The sequence below is a fragment of the Hypanus sabinus genome, chromosome 17, assembly GCF_030144855.1.
Source record: "Hypanus sabinus isolate sHypSab1 chromosome 17, sHypSab1.hap1, whole genome shotgun sequence".
Lineage (NCBI taxonomy): Eukaryota > Metazoa > Chordata > Chondrichthyes > Myliobatiformes > Dasyatidae > Hypanus > Hypanus sabinus.
In genome coordinates this window covers 21,692,280-21,717,697 of record NC_082722.1, presented here as the reverse complement: position 1 = coordinate 21,717,697, position 25,418 = coordinate 21,692,280, and the positions used below count along the sequence as shown (strand labels likewise).

The window sequence follows — 25,418 nt, the reverse complement described above, 5'->3', positions numbered from 1 at the left end:
CCCCTCACACCCCGATCCCCTGACACCACGATCCCCTCACACCACGATCCCCTCACACCCTGAACCCCTCACACACTGATCCCCTCACACCCCGATCCCCTCACACCCCGATCCCCTCACACCCCGATCCCCTGACACCACGATCCCCTCACACCACGATCCCCTCACACCCTGAACCCCTCACATCCTGATCCCCTCACACCCCGATCCCCTCACACCCCGATCCCCTCACACCCTGATCCCCTCACACACTGATCCCCTCACACCCCGATCCCCTCACACCCCGATCCCCTCACACCCCGATCCCCTCACACCCCGATCCCCTCACACCCCGATCCCCTCACACCCCGATCCCCTCACACCCCGATCCCCTCACACCCTGATCCCCACACACCCTGATCCCCACACACCCTGATCCCCTCACACCCTGATCCCCTCACACCCCGATCCCCTCACACCCTGAACCCCTCACACCCTGATCCCCTCACATCCCGATCCCCTCACACCCCGATCCCCTCACACCCCGATCACCTCACACCCTGATCCCCTCACACCCTGATCCCCTCACACCCCGATCCCCAAACACACTGATCCCCTCACAACCCGATCCCCTCACACCCCGATCCCCTCACACCCCGATCCCCTCACACCCCGATCCCCTCACACCCTGATCCCCTCACACCCTGATCCCCTCACACACTGATCCCCACACACCCTGATCCCCTCACACCCCGATCCCCTCACACCCTGATCCCCTCACACCCTGATCCCCTCACACCCCGATCTCCTCACACCCCGATCCCCTCACACACTGATCCCCTAACACTCCGATCCCCTCACACCCCGATCCCCTCACACACTGATCCCCTCACACCCTGATCCCCTAACACCCCCATCCCCTCACACCCCGATCCCCTCACACCCCGATCCCCTCACACCCCGATCCCCTCACACACTGATCCCCTCACACCCCGATCCCCTCACACACTGATCCCCTCACACCCCGATCCCCTAACACACTGATCCCCTCACACCCCGATCCCCTCACACCCTGATCCCTTCACACCCCGATCCCCTCACACACTGATCCCCTCACACCCCGATCCCCTCACACCCCGATCCCCTCACACACTGATCCCCTCACACCCCGATCCCCTCACACCCTGATCCCTTCACACCCCGATCCCCTCACACCCTGATCCCCACACACCCTGATCCCCACACACCCTGATCCCCTCACACACTGATCCCGTCACACCCCGATCCCCTCACACCCCGATCCCCTCACACCCCGATCCCCTCACACCCCGATCCCCTCACACCCCGATCCCCTCACACCCTGATCCCTTCACACCCTGATCCCCTCACACCCCGATCCCCTCACACCCTGATCCCCTCACACTCCGATCCCCTCACACCCCGATCCCATCACACCCCGATCCCCTCACACCCCGATCCCCTCACACACTGATCCCCTCACACACTGATCCCCTCACACCCTGATCCCCTCACACCCCGATCCCCTCACACCCTGATCCCCTCACACCACGATCCCCTCACACACTGATCCCCTCACACCCTGATCCCCTCACACCCTGATCCCCTCACACCCCGATCCCCTCACACACTGATCCCCTCACACCCCGATCCCCTAACACCCTGATCCCCTCACACCCTGATCCCCTCACACACTGATCCCCTCACAACCCGATCCCCTCACACCCCGATCACCTCACACCCCGATCCCCTCACACCCCGATCCCCTAACACCCCGATCCCCTCACACCCCGATCCCCTCACACCCCGATCCCTTCACACCCCGATCCCCTCACACCCCGATCCCCTCACAACCCGATCCCCTCACACCCCGATCACCTCACACCCCGATCCCCTCACACCCTGATCCCCTAACACCCCGATCCCCTCACACCCCGATCCCCTCACACCCCGATCCCTTCACACCCCGATCCCCTCACACCCCGATCCCCTCACACACTGATCCCCTCACACCATGATCCCCTCACACCCTGATCCCCTCACACCCCGATCCCCTAACACCCCGATCCCCTAACACCCCGATCCCCTCACACCCCGATCCCCTCACACCCCGATCCCTTCACACCCCGATCCCCTCACACCCCGATCCCCTCACACACTGATCCCCTCACACCATGATCCCCTCACACCCCGATCCCCTCACACCCCGATCCCCTCACACACTGATCCCCTCACACCCTGATCCCCTCACACCATGATCCCCTCACACCCCGATCCCCTCACACCCCGATCCCCTCACACACTGATCCCCTCACACCATGATCCCCTCACACCCCGATCCCCTCACACCCCGATCCCCTCACACCCTGATCCCCTCACACACTGATCCCCTCACACCCTGATCCCCTCACACCCCGATCCCCTCACACCCCGATCCCCTCACACCACGATCCCCTCACACCCCGATCCCCTCACACCCCGATCCCCTCACACACTGATCCCCTCACACCCTGATCCCTTCACACCCCGATCCCCTCACACCCCGATCCCCTCACACCCCGATCCCCTCACACCCTGATCCCCTCACACCCTGATCCCCTCACACACTGATCCCCTCACACCCTGATCCCCTCACACCCTGATCCCCTCACACACTGATCCCCTCACACCCCGATCCCCTCACACCCTGATCCCCTCACACCCTGATCCCCTCACACCCTGATCCCTTCACACCCCGATCCCTTCACACCCCGATCCCCTCACACACTGATCCCCTCACAACCCGATCCCCTCACACCCCGATCACCTCACACCCCGATCCCCTCACACCCCGATCCCCACACACCCCGATCCCCTCACACCCCGATCCCCTCACACCCCGATCCCCTAACACCCCGATCCCCTCACACCCCGATCCCCTCACACCCAAATCCCTTCACACCCCGATCCCCTCACACCCCGATCCCCTCACACACTGATCCCCTCACACCATGATCCCCTCACACCCCGATCCCCTCACACCCTGATCCCCTCACACCCCGATCCCCTCACACCCTGATCCCCTCACACCATGATCCCCTCACACACTGATCCCCTCACACACTGATCCCCTCACACACTGATCCCCTCACACCCCGATCCCCTCACACACTGATCCCCTCACACCATGATCCCCTCACACACTGATCCCCTCACACCCCGATCCCCTCACACCCCGATCCCCTTCACACCCTGATCCCCTCACACCCCGATCCCCTCACACCCCGATCCCCTCACACCCCGATCCCCTCACACCCCGATCCCCTCACACACTGATCCCTTCACACCCCGATCCCCTCACACCCCGATCCCCTCACACCCCGATCCCCTCACACCCCGATCTCCTCACACCCCGATCCCCTCACACACTGATCCCTTCACACCCCGATCCCCTCACACCCTGATCCCCTCACACACTGATCCCCTCACATCCCGATCCCCAAACACACTGATCCCCTCACACACTGATCCCCACACACCCCGATCCCCTCACACCCCGATCCCCTCACACACTGATCCCTTCACACCCCGATCCCCTCACACCCTGATCCCCTCACACACTGATCCCCTCACACACTGATCCCCTCACATCCCGATCCCCAAACACACTGATCCCCTCACACACTGATCTCCTCACACCCCGATCCCCTCACACCCCGATCCCCTCACACCCCGATCCCCTCACACCCCGATCCCCTCACACACTGATCCCCTCACAACCTGATCCCCTCACACACTGATCTCCTCACACCCCGATCCCCTCACACCCTGATCCCCTCACACCCCGATCCCCTCACACCCCGATCCCTTCACACACTGATCCCCTCACACCCCGATCCCCTCACACCCCGATCCCCTCACACACTGATCCCCTCACACCCTGATCCCCTCACACCCTGATCCCCTCACACCCCGATCCCCTCACACCCCGATCCCCTCACACCCCGATCCCCTCACACACTGATCCCCCTCACACCCTGATCCCCTCACACACTGATCCCCACACACCCCGATCCCCTCACACCCCGATCCCCTCACACACTGATCCCTTCACACCCCGATCCCCTCACACCCCGATCCCCTAACACACTGATCCCCTCAAACCCCGATCCCCTCACACCCTGATCCCCTCACACCCCGATCCCCTCACACCCCGATCCCCTCACACACTGATCCCCTCACACCCTGATCCCCTAACACCCCGATCCCCTCACACCTTGATCCCCTCACACCCCGATCCCCTCACACCCTGATCCCCTCACACACTGATCCCCTCACACCCTGATCCCCTCACACACTGATCCCCTCACACCCTGATCCCCTAACACCCCGATCCCCTCACACCCTGATCCCCTCACACCCCGATCCCCTCACACCCTGATCCCCTCACACACTGATCCCCTCACACCCCGATCCCCTCACACCCCGATCCCTTCACACCCCGATCCCCTCACACGGATCCCTTCACACCCCGATCCCCTCACACCCCGATCCCCTCACACCCTGATCCCCTCACACACTGATCTCCTCACACCCCGATCCCTTCACACCCCGATCCCCTCACACCCCGATCCCCTCACACCCCGATCCCCTAACACACTGATCCCCTCACACACTGATCCCCTCATACCCTGATCCCCTCACACCCTGATCCCCTCACACACTGATCCCCTCACACCCCGATCCCCTCACACCCCGATCCCCTCACACCATGATCCCCTCACACACTGATCCCCTCACACCCCGATCCCCTCACACCCCGATCCCCTCACACACTGATCCCCTCACACCCCGATCCCCTCACACCATGATCCCCTCACACCCTGATCCCCTCACACCCCGATCCCCTCACACACTGATCCCTTCACACCCTGATCCCCTCACACCCCGATCCCCTAACACACTGATCCCCTCACACCCCGATCCCCTCACACCCCGATCCCCTCATACCCCGATCCCCTCACACCCCGATCCCCTCACACCCCGATCCCCTCACACCCCGATCCCCTCACACCCCGATCACCTCACACCCCGATCCCCTCACACCCTGATCCCCTCACACCCTGATCCCTTCACACCCTGATCCCTTCACACCCTGATCCCTTCACACCCTGATCCCCTCACACCCCGATCCCCTAACACACTGATCCCCTCACACACTGATCCCCTCACACCCCGATCCCCTCACACCCCGATCCCCTCACACACTGATCCCCTCACACCCTGATCCCCTCACACCCCGATCTCCTCACACCCTGATCCCCTCACACACTGATCCCCTCACACCCCGATCCCCTCACACCCCGATCCCCTCACACACTGATCCCCTCACACCCTGATCCCCTCACACCCTGATCCCTTCACACCCTGATCCCTTCACACCCTGATCCCCTCATACCCTGATCCCCTCACACCCCGATCCCCTCACACCCCGATCCCCTCACACACTGATCCCCTCACACCCTGATCCCCTAACACCCCGATCCCCTCACACACTGATCCCCTCACACACTGATCCCCTCACACCCTGATCCCTTCACACCCCGATCCCTTCACACCCCGATCCCCTCACACACTGATCCCCTCACAACCCGATCCCCTCACACCCCGATCACCTCACACCCCGATCACCTCACACCCTGATCCCCTAACACCCCGATCCCCTCACACCCCGATCCCCTCACACCCCGATCCCTTCACACCCCGATCCCTTCACACCCCGATCCCTTCACACCCCGATCCCCTCACACACTGATCCCCTCACAACCCGATCCCCTCACACCCCGATCACCTCACACCCCGATCCCCTCACACCCTGATCCCCTCACAACCCGATCCCCTCACACACTGATCCCCTCACACCCCGATCCCCTAACACCCCGATCCCCTAACACCCCGATCCCCTCACACCCCGATCCCCTCACACCCCGATCCCCTAACACCCCGATCCCCTCACACCCTGATCCCCTCACACCCCGATCCCCTAACACCCCGATCCCCTCACACCCCGATCCCCTCACACCCCGATCCCTTCACACCCCGATCCCCTCACACCCCGATCCCCTCACACACTGATCCCCTCACACCATGATCCCCTCACACCCCGATCCCCTCACACCCCGATCCCCTCACACCCCGATCCCCTCACACACTGATCCCCTCACACCATGATCCCCTCACACCCCGATCCCCTCACACCCCGAACCCCTCACACACTGATCCCCTCACACCATGATCCCCTCACACCCCGATCCCCTCACACCCCGATCCCCTCACACCCTGATCCCCTCACACACTGATCCCCTCACACCCCGATCCCCTCACACCCCGATCCCCTCACACACTGATCCCCTCACACCCCGATCCCCTAACACCCTGATCCCCTCACACCCTGATCCCCTCACACACTGATCCCCTCACACCCCGATCCCCTCACACCCCGATCCCCTCACACCCCGATCCCTTCACACCCCGATCCCCTCACACCCCGATCCCCTCACACCCTGATCACTTCACACCCTGATCCCCTCACACACTGATCCCCTCACACACTGATCCCCTCACACCATGATCCCCTCACACCCTGATCCCCTCACACCCTGATCCCCTCACACCCTGATCCCCTCACACACTGATCCCCTCACACCCTGATCCCCTCACACCCCGATCCCCTCACACACTGATCCCCTCACAACCCGATCCCCTCACACCCCGATCCCCTCACACCCCGATCCCCTCACACCCCGATCCCCTCACACCCCGATCCCCTCACAACCCGATCCCCTCACAACCCGATCCCCTCACACCCCGATTCCCTCACACCCCGATCCCCTCACACCCTGATCCCCTCATACACTGATCCCCTCACACCCTGATCCCCTCACACCCCGATCCCCTCACACACTGATCCCCTCACAACCCGATCCCCTCACACCCCGATCCCCTCACACCCCGATCCCCTCACACCCCGATCCCTTCACACCCCGATCCCCTCACACCCCGATCCCCTCACACACTGATCCCCTCACACCATGATCCCCTCACACCCCGATCCCCTCACACCCTGATCCCCTCACACCCCGATCCCCTCACACCCTGATCCCCTCACACCATGATCCCCTCACACACTGATCCCCTCACACCCCGATCCCCTCACACCCCGATCCCCTTCACACCCTGATCCCCTCACACCCCGATCCCCTCACACCCCGATCCCCTCACACCCCGATCCCCTCACACCCCGATCCCCTCACACACTGATCCCTTCACACCCCGATCCCCTCACACCCCGATCCCCTCACACCCCGATCCCCTCACACCCCGATCCCCTCACACACTGATCCCCTCACACCCTGATCCCCTCACACACTGATCCCCTCACACCCCGATCCCCTCACACACTGATCCCCTCACACCCCGATCCCCTCACACCCCGATCCCCTCACACACTGATCCCCTCACATCCCGATCCCCAAACACACTGATCCCCTCACACACTGATCCCCACACACCCCGATCCCCTCACACCCCGATCCCCTCACACACTGATCCTTTCACACCCCGATCCCCTCACACCCCGATCCCCTCACACCCCGATCCCCTCACACACTGATCCCCTCACACCCCGATCCCCTCACACACTGATCCCCTCACATCCCGATCCCCAAACACACTGATCCCCTCACACACTGATCTCCTCACACCCCGATCCCCTCACACCCCGATCCCCTCACACCCCGATCCCCTCACACCCCGATCCCCTCACACACTGATCCCCTCACACCCTGATCCCCTCACACACTGATCTCCTCACACCCCGATCCCCTCACACCCTGATCCCCTCACACCCTGATCCCCTCACACCCCGATCCCCTCACACCCCGATCCCCTCACACCCCGATCCCCTCACACACTGATCCCCTCACAACCTGATCCCCTCACACACTGATCTCCACACACCCCGATCCCCTCACACCCCGATCCCCTCACACACTGATCCCTTCACACCCCGATCCCCTCACACCCCGATCCCCTAACACACTGATCCCCTCACACCCTGATCCCCTCACACCCCGATCCCCTCACACCCTGATCCCCTCACACCCCGATCCCCTCACACCCCGATCCCCTCACACACTGATCCCCTCACACCCTGATCCCCTAACACCCCGATCCCCTCACACCCTGATCCCCTCAGACCCCGATCCCCTCACACCCTGATCCCCTCACACCCCGATCCCCTCACACCCCGATCCCCTCACACACTGATCCCCTCACACCCTGATCCCCTAACACCCCGATCCCCTCACACCCTGATCCCCTCACACCCCGATCCCCTCACACCCCGATCCCCTCACACACTGATCCCCTCACACCCTGATCCCCTAACACCCCGATCCCCTCACACCCTGATCCCCTCACACACTGATCCCCTCACACCCTGATCCCCTAACACCCCGATCCCCTCACACCCTGATCCCCTCACACCACGATCCCCTCACACCCTGATCCCCTCACACACTGATCCCCTCACACCCCGATCCCCTCACACCCCGATCCCCTCACACCCCGATCCCTTCACACCCCGATCCCCTCACACTGATCCCTTCACACCCCGATCCCCTCACACCCCGATCCCCTCACACCCCGATCCCCTCACACACTGATCTCCTCACACCCCGATCCCTTCACACCCCGATCCCCTCACACCCCGATCCCCTCACACCCCGATCCCCTCACACCCCGATCCCCTCACACACTGATCCCCTCATACCCTGATCCCCTCACACCCTGATCCCCTCACACCCTGATCCCCTCACACACTGATCCCCTCACACACTGATCCCCTCACACCCCGATCCCCTAACACACTGATCCCCTCACACCCCGATCCCCTCACACCCCGATCCCCTCATACTCTGATCCCCTCACACCCCGATCCCTTCACACCCCGATCCCCTCACACCCCGATCCCCTAACACACTGATCCCCTCACACCCCGATCCCCTCACACCCCGATCCCCTCATACCCTGATCCCCTCACACCCCGATCCCCTCACACCCCGATCCCCTCACACCCCGATCACCTCACACCCCGATCCCCTCACACCCTGATCCCCTCACACCCTGATCCCTTCACACCCTGATCCCTTCACACCCTGATCCCTTCACACCCTGATCCCCTCACACCCCGATCCCCTAACACACTGATCCCCTCACACACTGATCCCCTCACACCCCGATCCCCTCACACCCCGATCCCCTCACACACTGATCCCCTCACACCCTGATCCCCTCACACCCCGATCTCCTCACACCCTGATCCCCTCACACACTGATCCCCTCACACCCCGATCCCCTCACACCCCGATCCCCTCACACCCCGATCCCCTCACACCCTGATCCCCTCACACCCTGATCCCCTCACACCCCGATCCCCTCACACCCCGATCCCCTAACACACTGATCCCCTCACACCCCGATCCCCTAACACACTGATCCCCACACACCCCGATCCCCTCACACCCCGATCCCCTCATACCCTGATCCCCTCACACCCCGATCCCCTCACACCCCGATCCCCTCACACCCCGATCACCTCACACCCCGATCCCCTCACACCCTGATCCCCTCACACCCTGATCCCTTCACACCCTGATCCCTTCACACCCTGATCCCTTCACACCCTGATCCCCTCACACCCCGATCCCCTAACACACTGATCCCCTCACACACTGATCCCCTCACACACTGATCCCCTCACACCCCGATCCCCTCACACCCCGATCCCCTCACACACTGATCCCCTCACACCCTGATCCCCTCACACCCCGATCTCCTCACACCCTGATCCCCTCACACACTGATCCCCTCACACCCCGATCCCCTCACACCCCGATCCCCTCACACCCCGATCCCCTCACACCCTGATCCCCTCACACCCTGATCCCCTCACACCCCGATCCCCTCACACCCCGATCCCCTAACACACTGATCCCCTCACACCCCGATCCCCTAACACACTGATCCCCACACACCCCGATCCCCTCACACCCCGATCCCCTAACACACTGATCCCCTCACACACTGATCCCCTCATACCCTGATCCCCTCACACCCTGATCCCCTCACACACTAATCCCCTCACACCCCGATCCCCTCACACCCCGATCCCCTCACACCCCGATCCCCTCACACCCTGATCCTCTCACACACTGATCCCCTCACACCCTGATCCCCTCACACCCCGATCCCCTCACACACTGATCCCTTCACACCCCGATCCCCTCACACCCCGATCCCCAAACACACTGATCCCCTCACACACTGATCCCCTCACACCCCGATCTCCTCACACCCCGATCCCGTCACACCCCGATCCCCTCACACCCCGATCCCTTCACACCCCGATCCCCTCACACACTGATCCCCTCACACCCCGATCCCCTAACACACTGATCCCCTCACACCCTGATCCCCTCACACCCTGATCCCCTCACACCCTGATCCCCTCACACACTGATCCCCTCACACCCCGATCCCCTCACACACTGATCCCCTCACACCCCGATCCCCTCACACCCCGATCCCCTCACACCCCGATCCCCTCACACCCCGATCCCCTCACACCCTGATCCCCTCACACCCCGATCCCCTCACACCCCGATCCGCTAACACCCTGAACCCCAACATTCTGTACCCTAACACCCTGATCCCTGCTCCCTGCACCCTGAAGCCCGAACACCGACATGTAATCCTAAACTCAATTGTTAGTTGCTCATTTCTAAGCTTCAAACTCTAGGAATGAACCAATAAACCTGCCTCACCTGCCAACCCTAATCCTGGAGCCTCCTGTCCTGCTGAATTCTTCTGGCATTTTTGGTGCTTATTTCTGATTTCCAGTATCGGCTGCTTTACTTTTTCTTATGCAGGAACCTACAACTGATCACAGAACCTGGAGCAATGAACAATCTGCTGGTGGGGCTCAATGAGTCAGGCAGCATCTGTGGAGGAAAAGGAATTGGTTGATATTCAGCTCCTGATTCAGAGTTTTGATGTGAAACATCAACAATTCCTTAACTCTGGAAAGTCTGCGGATGTTGAAAATCCAAACGCAACACGCACAAAATGCTGGAGGAACTCAGCAAGTCAGGCAGCATCTATGGAAATGAATCGATAGCTGATGTTTTGTGCCGAGACCCTTCTTCAAGATGGAAAAGGACGGGGGAAGATGCCAGAATAAAAAGTTGGAGGGGGGAGGGGAAGGAGGCTAGCTGGAAGGTGAGAGGTGGTCAGGTGTGTGGGAAAGGTCAAGGGCTGGAGAGGAAGGAATCTGATAGGAAAGGAGAGTGGACCATAGGAGAAAGGGTAGGAGGAGGGGGCCGGGGGGAAATAATAGGCAGGTGAGAAGAGGTGAAAGGTCAGAGTGGGGGATACTATTACCCCCTCAGATGCTGCTCGACCTGCTGTGTTCCTCCGTCTGTGCTGTGGCAACAGTTACATAAACTTGCTCAATCTGTTCTGAATTTTTTTTCACCAATTTAGGCGTCTGGAGGCCTGTACAATAAGAAAAAGGCCCACTCTTGACTTTTCTTTTCAAATCTTATGTCTTGCAATTCCCCTTTTCTTGCCCAGGTCTGTGATTTTGGTCTGGCAAACTGGCGAAAGCTGACAAGTCAGAATAGCAGCGACTCCAGTAAAATTCACGGTACCCTTAGTTACATGCCACCTGAATGCTTCAAGGACATCAATTCTAGGAAAAGCAGGAAGTTCGATGTGTACAGGTGAGTGAGTAAATGGCAAAGATGATGGTTGTGATGTTTGTTTTCAGCATATCTCCATAACTCCCCTTGGCTTATAATTCAGGTTAGTTTAAATAACTTGGAAATGCAAATGGAAAATCTTCCTAGTCATCTTCCTCCATCTTCTCCAGAACCAACCAATTCACTTTCCAACTGTTCTCAAACCCCATCCCTAAGACTGTGAGCTGGACCATGGGGATTAGCCACATTGTTTATGTTTTATTTCACGGTAGCAGGCCCTTCTGGCCAAATGAATCTGTGCTGCCCAATTGCACGCTTGTTAACCAACCTGCCCGCATATCTTTGGACTGTGGGAGGAAACCGGAGCACCCAGAGGAAACCCACGTGGTCCCGGGAGAACGTACAGACCTGTTACGGACAGCAACAGGAATTGGGCGTGGGTTGCTGAGACTGCAATAACAAATGGTAACTGTTATACTACTGTGCCATCCAACATCACAAAGAGTATCAGCACTATACCACGCTGGTCACTGCTAACCAGTTGTGACCCACTCTTGATGGCTTGAAAGGCCAAAGCTAATTTCATAAATTGATGTCACTAGCAGAGAATTTAGGCTCAATTCCGAGGTGTCTGGAGTGGGCTACTTGCCCCATTCTGATCTGACCACCGTCAGGATGGTTGTTAGAGGGGATGAAGGAAAATATCTTCAGACCCTCAACAAAATGGCTAGCCTTTTGACTGGTTAATGAGAGCAACACTGCAGGTAATAAATTAACTCAGTTAATATAATCTGCAGGGTTGTTTGTTTTTGGGAAGTGCTTAACCTTCATTCAGCAGTTATAAGTTTATTGCTGTCATGGTTCTTTGTTCTCAAAATTGAAGATGCCAATTAATAGAACTGTGCTGAACACGTACTTACATTAGAAATTATCTAGGGTTACCCATAGCCCTCTATTTTTCTAAGCTTCATGTACATATCCAGGAGCCTCTTAAAGCCTCTATTGTATCCGCCCCCACCACAATTGCCAGCAGCCCATTCCATGCACTCACCACTCTCTGCATAAAAAACTTGCCTCTGATATCCCCTCTGTACCTACTTCCAAGCTCCTTAAAGCTATTTGCCAGAGCCTCAGCAATCTCCTCCCTCGCCTCCTACAGTAGCCTGGAGTACATCTCGTCCGGTCCTGGTGACTTATGCAACTCGATGCTTTTCAAAAGCTCCAGCACATCTTCTTTCTTAATATCTACATGCTCAAGCTTTTCAGTCCACTGTAAGTCATCACTACAATCACCAAGATCCTTTTCCACAGTGAATACTGGAGCAAAGTATTCATTAAGTACCTCTGCTATATCCCCCGGTTCCTTACATACTTTTCCACTATCACACATGAATGGTCCTATTCTCTCACATCTTATCCTCTTGCTCTTCACATACTTGTAGAAAAGCCTTGGGGTTTTCTTTAATCCTGCTCACCAAGGCTTTCTCATGGCCCCTTCTGGCTCTCTTAATTTCACTCTTAAACTCCTTCCTGCTAGCCTTATAATTTTCTAGATCTCTATAATTAACTAGGTTTTTGAAACTTTAGTAAGTTTTTCTTTTCTTCTTGACTAGATTTTCAACAGCCTTTGTACACCATGGTTACTGTAACCTACCAGCTTTTCCCTGTCACATTGGAACGTATCTATGCAGAACACCACGCAAATTATCCCAGGACATTTGCCACATTTCTTCTGTACATTTCCCTGAGAACATCTGTTCCCAACTTATGCTTCCAAGTTCCTGCCTGATAGCTTCATATTTCCACTTACTCCAATTAAACACTTTCCTACCTTGTCTGTTCCTATCTATCTCCAATTCTATGGTAAAGGAGATGGAATTGTGATCACTATCTCCAAAATGCTCTCCCACTGAGAGGCCTGACACCTGACCAGGTTCATTTCCCAACACCAGATCAAATACAGCCTGTCCTCTTGTTGGCTTATCTACATATTGTGTCAAGAAACCTTCCTGAACACACCTAACAAACTCCACCCCATCTAAACCCCTTGCTCTAGGGAGATGCCAATCAATATTGGGGAAATTAAAATCTCCCATCATGAAAACCCCGTTATTATTACACCTTTGTAGAATCTGTCTCCCTATCTACTCCTCGATGTCCCTGTTAGTATTGGGTGGTCTATAAATGTTTTCATCATTTTCTGTTTCTAATTTCACAGCTATGGAATTGTTATCTGGGAGATACTAACATGCAAGAAACCTTATAACCGTAAGTATGACTGTAACTGCTTTATACACACTAAATGCAGAGAATGCTCGAAATCCTGACCATATCAGTCAGCAAGTGTGGAAGGTGAAACAGAGCTAATGGTTCAGTCAAAGACCTTTGCCACATTACATTTTAATCCCATTAAGTACAGCCTGGAGAAAAGATGGTTTGAAGCAACTACAGTGTTTTGGATTATTAAAAATTAACGGAACCCTGTACTGAAGGGTTTTATATTATTATCTTTCGTCTATTTACATCATGTTTTTAATGTTTCCTTGCTCTTTAGTGTTCCGCCCTAACTGACAGCACCCTTCTTGGAACTGATCATTAATGGATCTCCACTGTTTCTCTGGATGTGGCCCCGTCTTGTAGTCTGGGTGGTTGATGAGATGTGCTTGTTCTAGTCAGTACGCTGGCGGCTCTGGGAGCCAGCATGTACCCCTAGGATCATGTTAAGCTTTGACCTATCTGCCATCATCCACATCCTTGCATGTGTAAGATTTGCACAAATTGGCTTGGGGGCAGAATGAAACACCGAGAGAGATGCTTACAGTAAAATTTCAAAATCCAGCACCTCTGGGACTTTGGTGGTGCTGGATGTGCAGATTTTCTGTCCTATCGGATGATATTCCTGGTTAAGACCCCAGCGCTTTCCCGGTAGGGGAGTTAAAGGGAGCAGCGAATAGTTTCAGCATACATATGTCAATGTGTGTGGCGTTCTTGACTGTTCAGGCTCCCAGTTTTGGCTGCACATTCCTCCTACACTCTGCAGTCCCAACTCACAACGGGACCAAATCTTGAGTCAGCTGTCAAACCACTGGAGTTTCCTGACGAGTGGATATTGGATTATTGGAGTCTTCCCTGTGTTACTTAAGCCACCCATCTCCCTATCTGGCACATTGAATGAAGTTATTTTCATTTCTTTAGATGCTGTAAATTCTGAGCATATAAAACTGTGTGTGAGCAAAGGAAACAGACCTGACCTGAGGGAGATCCCTGAGGATGTTCTGAGATCTTGTGAGAGACACATCAGCCTGATGAAAAAGTGTTGGCTTCCAGTTCCTGATGATCGCCCTCCCTTTTCAGGTACTTTTGGAATTGGATTTGTCGGGCATGCCATGCAGACGAATCATTCCAAACCTACAGTACATCTACACAGAGGGCATGCAGTGCAGGTAGACGAGTCACGTCCAAGGCCAAGTCAGTGTAGGCACAGTGATGTACTGGGGCCAGTATCAGTGTCCCATACATCATAAGATATAGCGTATCATGAGGGATGTATATTTAACACTAGCCCTAACACTAAGGCAGAATAATAGTTTGGCACAAACTAGCTGGTCTGAAGGGCCTAATGTTCTATGACTGTATAAGCACCTTTCTTTAACAACGCCTGTAAAGATGATCCCTTCAGTTAATAGTGCTAGTGATTCTCTTTGTTGGTTTGTGTTACAGACTCGGGCTCTCCAACCACACCTTCAGACATTAGAGACAAGGAGGGTGTAATAGTTATCAGGACAGGGTGGGAATGGTTCAGAGGGGTGTGGGAATGGTCTGGGGGTGGGGACAGATGGGGAGTGGGTTTTGGTCCAGAAACAAGCAGGCACCTGGTTGCCGTGGATGGGTGGAAACTGTGCCGCCTGCTGACTCTGTTTAATGTCTGCTCTTTCCTCCCAGAGTGTGTCCACAGTCTCGAGAAAGACTGCTGACTCTGACTCTGACTCTGAAAGACTGCTGACTCTGTTTAATGTCTGCTCTTTCCTCCCAGAGTGTGTCCACAGTCTCGAGAAAGAACCGCAGAGCGAGGCAGACATTCGAATGGCAGTGCAAGCCCTGGCACAGCAGGTACAGTTTCCCAGTCAGGCACTTGCTTGGGAGAGAGAACATGTGTGTGTGAGTGTGAGTGTGTGTGTAAGTGTGTGTGTGAGTGTGTGTATGATTGTGAGTGTGTGTGTGTGTGAGTGTGAGTGTGTGTGTAAGTGTGTGTGTGAGTGTGTGTATGATTGTGAGTGTGTGAGTGTGAGTGTGTGTGTAAGTGTGTGTGTGAGTGTGTGTATGATTGTGAGTGTGTGTGTGAGTGAGTGTGTGTGTAAGTGTGTGTGTGAGTGTGTGTATGATTGTGAGTGTGTGTGTGTGTGTATGTGAGTGTGTGAGTGAGTGTGTGTGTGTGAGTGTGTGTGTGTGAGAGTGCATGTGTGTGAGGATGTGTATGTGTGTGTGAGTGTGTGTGTAAGGGTGTGTAAGTGTGTGTGTATGATTGTGAGTGTGTGTGTGAGTGTGTGTATGATTGTGAGTGTGTGTGTATGTGAGTGGGTGTGTGAGTGTGTGTGTGAGTGTGTGTATGATTGTGAGTGTGTGTGTGTGTATGTGAGTGGGTGTGAGTGTGTGCAGCTGTAGAACAGCAGAACACATGGGGAAAGGAGAGTGTAGTGGTATAACTAGTAGAGCCACGTCCTCATAACCCATCTCTGCTCCTGCTGTCCATGTGGAGTTTACACCTTCTGAAAGTAGCCACACAGGTTTCCTCAAATCCCAGAGACGGACGACGTGGTAGGTTAATTGTCCCTGGTGAGTGAGTGAGGTTAGTACTGACCGCTGCCAGTAGATTACCCTTTATGGTAATGGTCGCCAACCTTTTTAAGCCCAAGATCCCCCACCTCGCCCTAGTGAAAGGCAAGATCGACCTACTAAATCGTTTAGACATACGCATGTGCACTGGGCAGAAGGGACCGGAAGTGGAGCCCCTCAGTCCCGGAAGCAGTCTCCCTTTGCAGCTGGCTTTCGGTAAGTCAGTATTATGCTCACATTACAACACCTTTAATTCCATGTTTCATTATTTAATTTTATTTCAACATGAAAAGTAACTGAATAGAAATTGACTGTTGCACTCAGTGTGATGACTGGGGCTGAATACTCTCTGCTAGTTCACTGAAATTTGGCTCTTAACTACAGACAGACAGTCTGAGGCAGTCTGTGAGGTGTCTGTCAGTAAGACAGCTCCTGTACTTAGATTTCATAATTTTCATCTGTTGCAGCACAGCGCCCTTGGAACTCCTGACAGACTGAGTATTTGAATGGACTGTTTACTGTGTTAGACTGAATGTTGAATCTGTCACGTTTTTCAGTTGTTTTCTATTGGTAAACTGTTACTGAGACACTAGTGTAAGTTTCAGAGGTACACAAGATAATGACACCACTGTTCTTTTACATTTGGGGAATGTTGGAATTTAAAGGGGGAGAAGTGTTGTAATGTGAGCATTATCAGACACCCCACCCTGCAAAAACTCATTTCAGGGAGGTAGCACCATCAATTTGTGGGAGACTCCCGGGAGAGGTGGGATGTCTGTAATAGAGTCACTCCTTAACAGCTAGCCAGCTAGTTTAAATAATATTAGCTATGATAATGAATGACTGACACCTGTTAAACATATTTTTTTACAATTTAATCCACCATGGGCAATAGAACCATAGAACATTACAGCACAGAAACAGGCCTTTTGGCCCTTCTTGGCTGTACCGAACCATTTTTCTGCCTAGTCCCACTGACCTGCACCTGGCCCATATCCCTCCATACACCTCTCATCCATGAAAAGTCACCATTGCAAACAGCAGCAACACTGTCATTATATTTGACCTCTATTAGGCAGGGCTACACTTTAGTGTAGTCTGGGATGAAGTACGTATTATATTTTCCTTTTTCTTGGAACACTCTGCCAATGTGTGAGTTCTCTCTCCGCCTCTCCCTCTTTCTCGCTCTCTCTCTCTCTCTTGCTCTCTCTCTATCGCTCTCTTTTTCTTTTTCTCTCTCGCTCTTTCTCTCTCTCTCACTCCCTCTCTGTCTCTTTCTATTTGTGTCTCTCTTAAAAAAATCGATTTCCGGGATATTGTATATAATTTGCAGGCTGCTATCCATTTTCGGGAGAGGTGGGATGTCTGAATTATAGAGATAGGTTGATGCCGATTAGGATAATGGTGGTGTAGCGGTATTCCTGCTGCGGAGAGCTGTTTGTGGGAAGAGGTTTTTCCCGGGTTGTGGGGTTTTACTTCTGGTCTTTTCTGCCCGGTGCACATTTTTCATTCTTCTCTGGGATCTACTGGGAAAGTCTCAAAGATCGACCGGTCGATTGTGATCGACTGGTTGGCGACCACTACTTTATGGTTCAGGCATTTCTAAAGCCTTTCCACGTTGACTGTCCTGCTAAGCACCAGGTAACTCCTGACCTTTGTAATCATCGCATCTTTGCACACTCAGAGAGAAGGCTGCTGTTGAACAGGGAGACCTGAGCCATAGAGGGAAAGGTTGAATAGGCTCGGTCTTCATTCCCTGGGGCGTGAGATATGAGGGGGTACAGGGAGGCTAAGTGCAAGCAGGCTTTTTTCACTGAGCTCGGGTGAGACTAGGACATGAGGTCATGGGTTAAGGGTGAAAGGTGAAATGTTTAAGGATAACATGAGGGGTAACTTCTTCACTCAAAGTCTGTGGAACAAGCTGCCAGTGGAAGTGGTGGGAGCAGGTTTGATTTCAACATTGAAGAGAAGTTTGGATGAGTACGTGGATGGGGGACGTATGGAGGGTTATGGTGCAGGTGTGGGTTGGTGGAACCAGCGGAATGGTAGGTCAGTACAGAATAGATGGGCTGAAGGGCCTGTTTCTCTGCTGTAGTGCTGTATGACTCCATGTTTATGTATTTCTCACTGTGCCTCAGCTCTACTGGGTATGGTCCAAGCATGGAGACACTTTTAACTTTCATCCATCTTCTCTTGATTCAGCTTTGCTCACCGAGGCACTGTTACAGTCCAATTGTTGTTTCCTCCTTGAACCTTGTAATATTTATTTTGTTACAGTTTTCTGTGACCTTAATCCCTGTATCTCTATCTGCCCCCAACTCCACTTCCAATTTAAAATCCCCTGCATTGCCCAAATGAACCAATTTGTCAAATCATTGGTTTAAGTGGAATCCATCCCAGTGGTGGGACATATAATCTACTGAATAGAAGATAAACTCAGTGTGTGTTGACTGTATGTTCATTTGCTTCCGCTGTTGTAGCTCATCCGCTTCACGGTATGGTGGCCGGTGTGTTCACAGATGCTCTTCTGCACACCACTGTGTCGTTTGAGTTAATGTTGCATTCCGGCCAGCTTGAAACAGTCTGGCTACTTTTGTCTGACCTCTCTCATTAACAAGATGCTTTTTCCCACAGACCTGCTGCTCACTGTATGCTTTTTTGCACCTTTTTATTGTAAACTGTAGAGCAGGCGATTGCCAATCTGGGGTCCACAGACCTCTTGGTTAACGGTATTGGTCCATGGGATAAAATAGGTTGGGAACCCCTGGTCCAGAGACTGTTGTGCTTGAAAATCCCAGCAGATCAGCAGTATCTGGGATTACTCAAACTACCCCATCTGGCGCCAACAATCATTGCACGGTCAAAGTCACTTGGATCACATTTTTTCCCCATTCTGAACAACAACTGAACCCCGTGGCCATATCTGCATGCTTTTATACATTGAGTTGCTGCCACATGATTGGCTGATGAGATATTTGCATTAACCAGCAGGTGTACTTAATAAAGTGGCCAGAGTATGTATTATTGTGTACCTACTATATGTATCATACATCAGTATGGCAAAGCAAATAGTTTATTTGCAACTGGTAAATTTCGGCATATGTTTTACTTAAGATAAAATCAGAAAATACTGGAAATATTCATCCGTCCAGGCAGAATCTGTGGAAGGGCAAACACGAGGCTAAACTGTTTCAGTCTTTGTCTTAGCAGAACGGGGGGGTGGTGATCTTACAAGATCCTGAAGGGATGTAGTGGGGGAGAAGCTGAGAAGCTTTCACTATAGGGAATGTCTCAATAAAAGGGTCATAATTAAAGGATAACAATAGAGCAATACAGTCCATTTGGCCCACAACATTATACTGACCTATATAAGCCTGCTTCACACTCAGTCCAATGCATTTTTCCGTCACAGTTCATAACCCTCCATTTTCATTACGTCCGTGTGCCTACCTCAGAGTCCCTGGGCGGCTTACTTAAAACAGGGATGTGTCAAAAAGAGGATGGTGAACATTTGGAATTGTCTATCCGTGAGTTCATTTAAGGTGAGGTTAGAAGACATTTGAGCGATCAGGGGTTGAGAACTGACACAGAAGAGGAGTTGAGGCCAACATCGATCGTACCGAATGACGAGACAGAGTTGCGGGGCCCAGTGGCCAACTTCCGCTCTTAATTTTTTTGTGTTCTTCGTAAAGAGAAACAGAGTTAACGTTCTCGGTCTGTGACCCTGACGACCTGAGAATCTGTCCACAGTTACTGCCTGGCTTGCTGAGTTATCCCAGGATTCTCTGGCTTTATTCGGAATTCCAGCATCTGCAGTCTTTTTCAATTTTCATTTGAGCTTAGCCTCATGGGGATTGTCCCTTCAGTGGATACAAGAGTTGTCATTTACAAACCTTTTCCTGCACGAGCCTGAGGGAACATTCCAGCCGGTACTTGGAGCTGTTGGGAGGATAGGGGGTGATGGAAATCCAGACTGAGCTCAGATGCAACTAAAGCCAACATCTCAGTGACACTTTCACTCAGTTTCTCCGTGGCATGAAGACAGGAAGCTGACCCTTTATCCTGGAATTGGGTGGTAATATGGTTCCCTCCCAGCTAGGCAGTTCACCTGGTGCACAGACGTTTGAGCTTGGAGCAAGGCTGGGCTGAGGGTCACTTAGCATGCCTTGTCACTCAAAGCAATCATTGCTAATGTGATTGTAACTTCAAATTAATATTCCCACCCGCTGTCAGCGACTTTTCACCCCACCGTCAAGAACCTACTTCCCTCTGCCTTAGAAAGATGTCCAGTATCTTGCTTCCACTGCTCTTTGAGGAAGAGAAATTCCAAAACTCATGATCCTCTGTGTTAAACGTGCAAGACTTTATTTTTAAACAGTTACAACTTTTCCCCAGCTCTGAATGCATAAACAGAAACATCCTCTCCACATTCCCACCTCTCAAGTCCTTTCAGGATCTTAAGTGTTTCACTCAAGTCTCCTTAACTCTTCCGAAGACAACTGTCCGTTCTGGGAATGGTGTCCTGTACCTCCAGAGCACCCGGTCACTTTGCTGTGACTGCCCGTTCAGAATGAATGGGGAAGGGTGATAACAAAGGGTACTGAAGACACGGGAGGCAATGGAATTGGAATTGGTTTATTATTGTCACATACTGAGATGCAGTGAAAAGTTTATCTTGCACGTTGCACAGTGCGTTGAGGTAGTATCAAGTAAAACAATAGCAATATAGAATAAAATGCAATAGCTACAAAGGAAATACAGTTTGGGAAAGGGAAGGGTGTAAGGCCACTGCAGAGTGGTTGTGAGATCAAGAGGCCATCTTATCATTAAAGAGTGGTGTAGAAGCTGTCCTTGAGCTTGGGGGCACGTACTTTCGGGTTTTTGTATTTTCTGCTCGATGGGAGAGGGGAAAATACCCAGAGTCCAGGGTGGCTGGGTCTTCGGCTATGTAACTGAGGGGAGGTCGGTTTCTGTGGTGGGCTGAACCGAGTCTACGATGCTGCAATTTCTTGCAGTCAAGTGCGGAGCAGTTACTGTGCCAAGCCGTGATACATTCAGATGGAAGGTGCCCAGAGGGAGCCAGATGCCCAGGTGAAGTCTCAAGGCCCATTGAGTACCAAGAGAGGAGAGGAGAAGTTGGGTTTGGAAAGTTTTCCAGCAGGGAAGAGGGATCCCAGAGGGAAATCTTCGAAGTGTGGGGCAGGAACAAACTAGAGTGACAAACTGTGGCAACTTAGTCTGAATTTCACACCGTGAGGGAGGAGGGGTTGGGAAGCTGGTGAATTCAGCACTAAATACTATCACAGGAATTGCAGATAATGGAAATCCGAACCAGATCCACAAAGAACGAGCTGCCCCGGATTGCCTCTTTATCTTCTGACCCTGTGTGATTTTGCTTTTCTCTTTGCAGGAAACCACTTGTGTAGAAAGAGCCGGGGTTACGAGCAGTGGAGGTGATGTGAATGACAGCGTCAGCCTCTGTGGTAATTGCGAATTGGTGCTTCTTTCCTAGACACTGACAGAAGAGCAAGATTTTTGTTGTAGTCTGGAGTTTCTTATCAACTTTTCCATGTGCCAGAGGTTAACTTTTGTCTCAACCATAGAACAGCACAGCACCTTACAGGCCCTTCGCCCACAATGTTATGCTGTGCTTTTAGCTTCCTCCGAGATCAATCTAACCCTTCCCTTCCACATAACCCTCCATTTGCTTTCATTCTTGAGTCTGTCTAAGAGTTTCTTAAATCTCCCCAATGTATCGCTCTCTGCCATCACCTCAGCAGGTCAATCCCTGTACCCGACACTCTCTGTGTAAAAGACCCACCTCTGACTTAGCTCCAATCACCTTAAAATGATGCCCCTTTGTATTATCCATTTCTGCCCTGGTGTGGCTGCCCACTCCATCTATGCCTTTCAGCATTTATACACTTTTACCACTTACCCTCCTTTGTTCCAAGGAGAAAAGCCTTTGCCCGCTCAGCCTGCCCTCAGAAACGTGCCCTCTAACCCGGGAAGTATCCGAGTAAACCATCTCCAAAGCTTCCGTGTCCTTCCTATGATCAGGTGACCAGAACTGAACACTGTAAGGTCTAAGCAGAATGTCATAGAGCTGCAACATTATCTTGTGGCTTGTGAATTCAATCCCAAAGCATGAAGGACAGTTCATGCCATCTCTGCTTGCGCGGCAGTTTTTAAGGGATCTATGGACATGGACCCTAAGATCCCTCTGTCCCTCCACACAGATCAGATTCCTGCCATTGACCCTGCACTCTGCCTTTACGTTTGACCTTAAGTGAATCAATTCATACTTTTCTAATTGAACTCCATCTGCCACTTCTTAGCCTAGCTCTGCATCCTACAACAACCTTCTACACTATTCAAAACACCAGTAACATTTGTGTCATCTGCAAACTTACAAACACACCCTTCCACTTCCTTATCCAAGTCATTTATCAAAATCGCAAAGAGCAAATCCCCATGGAACACCGATGGTCACTGAATAAGCTCTATCTGCTACCATTCTCTGACTTTCGTGGTCAAACCAGTTCCGAGTTCACACAGCCAAGTTTCCCTGGACCCATGCCTCCTGACTTTTGGTACAAGCCTACCATGGAGAACTTTATTAAATACCTTTCCAAAATCCATATACACTATTTCCGCTGTTCTACCTTCATCAATGTGTTTTGTCACTTCTCCAAATAACTCATTCAGGCTTGTGAAGCACAACTTGTCCCTCACAAAGCCACCAATGCTTGTAAATCCTGTTTCTAAGGATCCTCTCCGCTGACCTGAGATTCGCTGGTCTATAATTCCAAGGATTATTCCTTTGACCTTTCTTGAACAAAAATGTAGCATTTGCAACCTTCCAACTTTCTGGTACTAATCCTGCAGCCAGTGAGGACAGCAAAGGTCTTCACCAAAGTTGCAGAAACCTTTTCTTTTGCTTCCTGTAGTAACCAGGGGCATATCCCATCTGGTCTTGGGGTCTTATCTACCCTAATGTTTTGCAAAAGTTCCAATGCACCCACTTTCTTAATGTCAACATGTTCCAGCATATCAGCCTATTTTATGCTGTCCTGTCATGCACCGAGGTCTCTTTCACTGGTGAATACTGAAATAAAGTATTCATTAAGGACATCCCCTACCCCCTCCTACCAGACACCTTTCCTCTTTTAAACTGATTGGTCCTACACTGAACTCCAATCATCGTGTTCTTCACATACCTGAAGGGGCTTTCCTTAATCCTGCTCACCAAGGCCTTCTCATGTCTTTGCGCAGTTCTCAGCGCCGCCACCAGATGGCACTGCAGACTATAGTTCACTGTGGTGACCAACTCTCCCAGACACAGGGAAATCTGCAGACGCCGGAAATTCAAGCAACGCACACAAAATGCCGGTGGAACACAGCAGGCCAGACTGCATCTACAGGGAGAAGCGCTGTCTATGTTTCGGGCCGAGACCCTTTGTCAGGACTAACTGAAAGGAAAGATAGTAAGAAATTTGCAAGTAGGAGGGTGAGGGGGAAATGTGAAATGTTAGGAGAAGACCGGAGGGGGTGGGGTGAAGCTAAGAGCTGGAAAGGTGATTGGTGAAAGAGATACAGAAAAAGATCATGGGACGGGAGGCCTAGGGAGAAAGAAAGGAGGAGGGAAGCACCAGAGGGAGATGGAGAACAGGCAGAGTGATGGGCAGAGAGAGAGAAAAAAAGGGGAGGGGGGAAATAAATCAGGGATGGGGTAAGAAGGGGAGGAAGGGTATTAACAGAAGTTAGAGAAGTCAGTGTTCATGCCATCAGGTTTGAAGGCTACCCAGATGGTATATAAGGTATTGTTTCTCCAACCTGAGTGTGGCTTCATCTTGACAGTAGAGGAGGCCATGGATAGACATATCAGAATGGGAATGGGATGTGGAATTAAAATGCGTGGCCACTGGGAGATCCTGCTTTCTCTGGCAGACAGAGCATCAGTTTTCAGCAAAATGGTCTCCCAGTCTGTGTCGGGTCTCACCAACATATAAAAGGCCACACCGGGAGCACCGGACGCAGTATACCACGCCAGCCGACTCACAGGTGAAGTGTCGCCTCACCTGGAAGGACTGTCTGGGGCCCTGAATGGTGGTGAGCGAGGAAGTGTAAGGGCAGGTGTAGCACTTGTCTGCTTACAAGGATAAGTGCCAGGAGGGAGATCGGTGGGAAAGAATGTGGGGGATGAATGGACAGGGGAGTCGCGTAGGGAGCAATCCCTGTGGAAAGCAGAAAGGGGGGGAGGGAAAGATGTGCTTGGTAGTGGGATCCCTTTGGAGGTGGCGGAAGTTATGGAGAATAATACGTTGGATCCAGAGGCTGGTGGGCTGGTAGGTGAGGACAAGGGGAACCCTATCCCGAGTGGGGTGGTGGGCGGATGGGGTGAGGGCAGTTGTGCGGGAAATGGGAGAGATGCGTTTGAGAGCAGAGTTGATGGTGGAAGAAGGAAAGCCCCTTTGTTTAAAAAAGGGAGACATCTCCTTCGTCCTGGAATGAAAAGCCTCGTCCTGAGAGCAGATGCAGCGGAGACGGAGGAATTGTGAGAAGGGGATGGCATTTTTGCAAGAGACAGGGTGGGAAGAGGAATAGTCCAGGTAGCTGTGAGCATCTGTAGGCTTATAGTAGTCATCAGTGGATAGGCTGTCTCTGGAGATGGAGACAGAAAGATGCCACCAACCTCATAGTTCCCACCCCCTGCACTTCCCGTTTCTACCTCCTACCCAAGATCCACTAACCTGCCTTTCCAGGTAGACCCATTTCTCAGCTTGC

The 25,418-nt window shown here is 53.0% G+C and overlaps 1 protein-coding gene across 3 annotated transcripts in view; it reads left to right on the top strand.

Annotated features, from left to right (window-relative positions):
- Positions 1–25,418, top strand: part of LOC132406729 (receptor-interacting serine/threonine-protein kinase 1-like) — a 286,607-nt gene that overhangs the window by 249,667 nt on the left and 11,522 nt on the right. For all 3 annotated transcript variants that reach the window (XM_059992642.1, XM_059992643.1, XM_059992644.1), the window contains exons 3-7: positions 11,671–11,819; positions 14,017–14,066; positions 14,994–15,152; positions 15,832–15,908; positions 22,042–22,114. In XM_059992642.1, the coding sequence (XP_059848625.1) occupies positions 11,671–11,819; positions 14,017–14,066; positions 14,994–15,152; positions 15,832–15,908; positions 22,042–22,114 (508 nt within the window). The remainder of the gene's footprint in view (positions 1–11,670; positions 11,820–14,016; positions 14,067–14,993; positions 15,153–15,831; positions 15,909–22,041; positions 22,115–25,418) is intronic.